This window comes from Pelobates fuscus, chromosome 10 (genome assembly GCF_036172605.1).
Source record: "Pelobates fuscus isolate aPelFus1 chromosome 10, aPelFus1.pri, whole genome shotgun sequence".
Taxonomy (NCBI): Eukaryota; Metazoa; Chordata; class Amphibia; order Anura; family Pelobatidae; genus Pelobates; species Pelobates fuscus.
In genome coordinates, this window is record NC_086326.1 from 138,993,773 (window position 1) to 139,000,393 (window position 6,621).

At 39.1% G+C, this 6,621-nt stretch overlaps 1 protein-coding gene across 1 annotated transcript; it reads left to right on the forward strand.

Annotated features, from left to right (window-relative positions):
* Positions 1–3,510: 3,510 nt before the first annotated feature.
* LOC134575429 (putative small proline-rich protein 5) lies at positions 3,511–6,621 on the forward strand. Its single transcript, XM_063434728.1, has 4 exons — positions 3,511–3,667; positions 4,737–4,787; positions 5,128–5,178; positions 6,392–6,621. Exons 1-4 carry the CDS (start codon positions 3,583–3,585, stop codon positions 6,445–6,447), a joined length of 243 nt encoding a protein of 80 aa, XP_063290798.1. The 5' UTR covers positions 3,511–3,582; the 3' UTR covers positions 6,448–6,621.

Consider the following 6,621-nt stretch of genomic DNA (forward strand, 5'->3'; position numbering starts at 1 on the left):
CAGAGGCAAAACTCCATTGAACACATGGCAGCAGAAGACAATAAAATACATAAAAATTTATAACTGTACAGCCATTGCATAAAACAGGTACATTCAACATATCCCCAGATAGCTCCCCCCTACTTTACACAAACACTGCATCCTTACAAGCACACACACTATATTCACTAAACACACTCTGCACTACACACAAACACACACTACATTTACTAAACACACTCTGCACTACACACAAACACACACTACATTCACTAAACACACTCTGCACTACACACACACACACACACACTACATTTACTATACACACTCTGCACTACACCCCCACACTACATTCACTAAAACGTTCTGCACTACACACACACACACTACATTCACTAAACACACACAGCTCTACACACACTACATTCACTAAACACACTGCACTACACACACACACTACATTCCTTAAACACACTCTGCACTACACACACTACATTCACTGAACACACTCTGCACTACACACACTCACACTACATTCACTAAACACACATTGAACTACACACACACACTACCTTCACTAAACACACTAAACACACTCTGCACTACACACACACACTACATTCACTAAACACACTCTGCTCATAACACACACACACTCTACATTCACTAAACACACACTGCATTACACACACACACTACATTCTTTAACCCCTTAAGGACCAAACTTCTGGAATAAAAGGGAATCATGACATGTCAGACATGTCATGTGTCCTTAAGGGGTTAAACACACTCTGCACTACACACACTACATTCACTAAACACACTGCACTACACACACTACACACACGTTGCACTCACTACAAACACACTACATTTACTAAACACACTTTGCACTCACTACAAACACTGCATTCACTATACACACTCTGCATTCACCACAATCACACTACATTCACATACACATTTTGCATTCATCACAATCACACTACATTCACCATACACATTTTGCATTCACTACAATCACACTACACAAATTGTACACATTATGCACTCACTACAATCACTATACATACTTTGCACTCGCTGCAAACACACTACATTCACTATACACATATTGCATTCACCACAATCACACTACATGCACTATACACACTTTGCACTCACTGTACATCCACTACATCCACTACAAAAATACACACTGCATTCACTGTACACACACTACATCCACTACAAAAACACACACTCTCCATTCACTGTACACACACTACATCCACTACAAAAACTCACACTCTCCATTCACTGTACACACACTACATCCACTACACAAACACACACTCTGCATTCACTATACACACCTACATTCACTACACACACACTCTGCATCTAATGCATGCATACAAACATTACATACTTTACACAAAACGTGCAATATGCATCCACTATACACACTGCATCTATGACACACATCTCACATCCACTATACACACTGCATCCCTGACACTCATTCTACATCCACTATACACACACACACACTTCATCCTTGTGGGCGGACTCAGGGCTGGCCCAGGGGGCCCAGATCTTGAGCTGTGTCAGGGGCCCTAAAATTTCTGATGGCGGCCCTGCATGGCGTGCCTGCACCCGATATTAAACAACCTGCACAGTAATTCGAAACGTCGCCATCGGCGTACCTCCTGAAATAACTCAAAAGATGCCAACTTCGAATAAGAGGACTTACCTTTCGTGCCTCCCGCCACCGCTCCGCGGTACAAGATTAGACCTGTTAATTAAGGTTCGTAAAGCACTAGCTATTTGGTCCATACGGTGATCCATTTCTTGGAAACGGTTGTCACATGGGCCTACCTGAGAATTTACACCTGCCGTATCCATATGGCCCTGTTGTAATGTCAGGAACGTTCGGGGATCTTACATGCAGAATGCAAATACTAATAATGTATCACGGACCTTAGGATGGCCGAACTAACACTACACACACAAAGAATAGTCAAATAGCGAGCCGAGGTCAGGGGTACCATAAATTAGGATCAACGATAATGCAATAGCCGAGGTCAAAGGAACACAGAAGGAGGGATAGTCAAACGAAGCCAAAGTCAGAATACAAGAATACCAATATGGAATACGCACTCTTGGGTCAAACAAGAACCACAACAGGGCAATGAGTCCCTCCTTGGTTTCTCTTTAAATACCGTGTTCAATTAGGTAGGTAACCATGCCCCCAAAGTGTTCTCGTTCGAACACCTTGGCGGGCCGTGGCATTCTTAGCGTCATGACGTCGGGGCTCATTAGCCGCGTCATAAAAGGAGGCGGGGTTATCGCGGCTGGCGTGAGCATTGCTGGGGACAAGCTGAGAGTTGGTAGGAGTGTCCCCAATACCCTACAATGTGACACCAGTTTGTGACATGCCCCCTGACTGATACACAAGGTAACCTGACAGCACAGTACAGTATAAACCATAAAGATCACACCTTAATATTGCACTCACTTGGTTTTAGTAAAAATAAAGCCCATCAATAATATAACCAGAGCTGTCAGGACTTTTTTCCAATTTATTTCTTCTAATAAAATATCCAATAAAATAAAAAAATAAAATGAATAAAACAAATATAAAAATAAATATCTAATAATCCACAATGTCTTTGGCTTGTGCACAAATACGCATTTCGCCTCCAAAATGCATTTCACCCTGAAACAAGGGCTTTTTCAGTTGATATTGTGTTGGTTTGTTTATTGCCGTTCTTTTAAAAGCCCCACAGTACCTCTCTTACGGTCCGCCCTCCCATCATTGGAGAGGGCAGACCCATCATCAATCCCATCATTGGATTGGGCACATCTGCATTGTGTGTTCCAGTGCATTCTTCCTGTTTGTTTCCTCCCCCAGTGGAGCGCACCGTACCCTCGAACAATCGCTGCTGGAATGCGGCAACAAATGTGTGAATTGTGAAGAACTGAAAGTTAATATGAAACAAATGTTAAATTGTAGAACACAACATCTGAACTGAAATATGAAGAATTTTTCCAATTAAGATATTTTGGATTCAAATTTTAGATTCACTTTCAACTCACATCAACAATTCATATTTTAATGAATAACTATGTCAGGGATTTTACAGTTTATGATTTTAACTAGCTCAGGAATAGTTATAGTTTTTTTTTTACTAAAAACAATAAAAATATAAAAGGATCTATAACAATGACAGCAAATTAACGAAACCGAAAATACCTTTGGAGTGTGTAAATATTGCAATGATTAAACAGGCGTTTTCTCTCTGTAATTTTATTATCTATTCTTACCATAATTATGTGCTACACAAAAAAATTCCAGGAAGAATATTTCAGAAACTATTAGCATCGACTCATCGTTTTAAGGTAGACAAAGGTATATGCAAATACACAAGCTGAATTTCTCAACGATACTGGGGTCTCTGAGTAATGGAGGTGACTCTATCTATAATTGCTGTGTTTCACAACAGATATTGACATCTCAATGCTCTGTATAAAAGGACCAAGTTAGGAAGACCAACATCATTGACTATTTTAACCTCACATTTTCCTGACATATAACTTGCTGATCTCTACCTGAGAATCATGTCTGGAGTTAAGGGAGGACAACAGAAGAAATGCCAAGAACCATGCCCAGAGCCATGCCCTCCACCCCAGCAATGCCACAAGCGTAAGTTGCTCCTCTTACTGTACGTTCAGATAAATTGAATGTATATTTGGAGAAAAGACAATTATAGCGCCTTGTCATTTTTCTTTCCTCTGGTTTTCTTTGCCTTATCCCACCTGTATTCCAATGCTTATAATCCCTCCCTTGCCACTTGTCATAATTTATATATATAAACCTTTCTTGCTTGTGGTGGATCTGGGTGCAGCCATTTTGTTCTCCTTTGCCATGATGCCTGCTGCCCTACTGTGAGATTGAGTTTACTGATGGATTGTGGGTGAATTTGATTGGCTAATTGAAACAGAAGCTTGCTTTAAGCCTTGCCAATTGTCAACTTTGGTCAAGTTGACTTTTCTAGATAAGGAAACATAGTCCCTAGTTTTAATTATGTATTTTATAAAAATCCGAGCACTCAAGAAAAAATAAAGAGAGATTCAGACCCAGGGGGCATATAGCAGCAGCTTAGTTATATGTTATTTTTTTTTTAGTGATAAAGATGCTTTAAAGTGGAGTTTTCCTTGGCATGATCCCATATTCTATCTTAATATTATATTTATATTTTCATCTTCATTTTGAAAAGCCAGTTTCCAATTCAAGATAATTTACTGCCTGGGAGCAAGCCCCATGATTCTTTAATAATCTTATTTTCTCCAAGTTGTGACACATTGGTGGAATTTCACAGGAGCAATTGCACCATTAAACAAACATTTCTAAATTGGAGACAAATAATAAGAGGACAGTGATTGGCTATGGGGTGGAGTGATGTCATCAGCTCAGATCTTAATGAAAATATATCTAACAAGGAAGTTACTTTGTGAAAAGGGGGAATGTGGCTAAATGAATAGGTTTATGGAGATAGAATGCATCCATATGTGCTTTAAAATATGGAGATCTGCTATACACTCAGACACATCAACAATATCGAGCTCCTGGGAAAGTGAAACATTAGGATAGAAAAGATGGATTTGGGCCCAAAATAGCGACTGTCCCTACTAAAAAGGGACACTTGGGAGGTATGTAATATGACGTTGTTCCAATATACGGTAGAATAACACAAATTATTGTTTTATTTCAGCTTCCAAGCCAGTGTGTCCTGAACCTGTGCAAAAATGTCCACCTCCTCAAGGTAAAGACTAATCCATAATTACAGAGCTAGCCAGTACATGAAAATGTCATGATGTGGTGAATGTATTTTTTGAGTGACCCCCTTGGTGCCATTGCTCAGTGACAATACTGGTCAGAGAATTCAGGCTGACTCAACTTGGAGACACTGTTAGAGTCATCTTCTCTAATCAGACAGAAATACCTTTATGTTTATTCTTCTGATATTTTATTTGGCTCACACAATAAGTACATTTAACAAGAACAAATCAAATTGTGACAGTGCAAAGCAGAAAGGACTTTGTTAAGTTAAAGAATTACTTTGTCTTCTCTTTTTATTGAAGGTTGTTTCTCTTTTGTTTCAGCTTGTAAGCCAGTGTGCCCTGAACCAGTGCAAAAATGCCCACCTATTCAAGGTAAAGCAAAATCCAGCCATTAAAACATATACGCTTTAAATGTGCCATGTGTAGTAACACTTTGTGTGCCAGAGTTGTACCCAACGCATTGCAGGAGATATAAGGACTCATGGGAGTTTAAATTAATTTGTGTGCCTTGCCTCCACTTAATGCTTCTCACCACATGCAGAGTACTGATTCCAGATGTGCAACTTCTAGACCATGTTTAGGCAATCTTCCGCACTCTAGATGTTGCGTACTACATCTCCCTTGATGCTTTTCCAGAATTACGGCTGTAAGAGCATTATGGGTGATGTAGTGCACAACATCTGGAGTGCTGAAGGTTGTCTACCATTGACCTAGAACAGTAATAGGAAACCTCTGTCACTCCACACATTGTGGACTACATCCCCATTAATGCTCTTACACTCATATTGCTGGCAAGGCATCATGTCCAAAACATCTGGAGAGCTGAACGTTGTCTATGCCTGTCCTAGAACAAGGGTCTGTAGTGATTACGTCTGTCATTACAAAATGATACAGCTATTCAGCTGTACCTATGACTGGAATTTCTTTTAATCATTCAATCAAACAAATATTTAACATAAATTAACGCTCTAAGACTTCACCAGTCACTGTGCAACATCAATCTCATTCTTCTCATAGAGGACCATTGAATCCAGGACTTGCAAATAGTTTTTGATGCTTAGAGTGTCTGTTTAATTCTACACAACTTGTCTGTGGAGGTGAATTACTCAACGTCCGTGTATCTTGCTGTTCCTAGTCCTTCCTCTGCCCCTCCATTGGTCAAACACCCCAGGTTGTCTATAGCATTTGTGCATTTTGAAAGGTGTTTTTTCGCTAAACAAGTGTAGATTGGACTAGCCGTATTAGTCCAGTAGACAAAAAATCTGAGAAAGAGAGGAAAACTCTCGAAAGCTTGTCTTTAAAATATTATGTTAGTCCAATAAAAAAGGTACCATTGCATACGGCAATACTCGAGTATTTTGGCATCTTCGCTAAACAACCAATAGTTGTGAATTAAATCAGAACCTGCAAAATTCAACCAATATAGCCAAGACTACAGTTAAGTTGCATAATATTTCCGAATAAGCTATTTTTGCCTTACTTTTGCAATTTGGTTTCAATTCACTACAATTAATGTTTAGTAAATAAGCCCCTAAATGTTTTAGCCATGTAGTAACAGCAATGTCTTTCATTTTTTTCCTTAAAGAACCTTGCAAGCCAATCCAACAGTGCCCCCAGGACAAGCAATGCGTGAAGAAATGATCTTTATCATTCAAAAGAAATATTTCTCCAAAAAATACACATGTATACATTAATTGTTTAATTATCAATTATATACAAAATAGTATAACTGCATCTATAGCAATATGCATTGTTACCAAAATGTTCTACTGTGTATAATATTGTATGCCCCCAAATAAAGACATGACTTCAAAA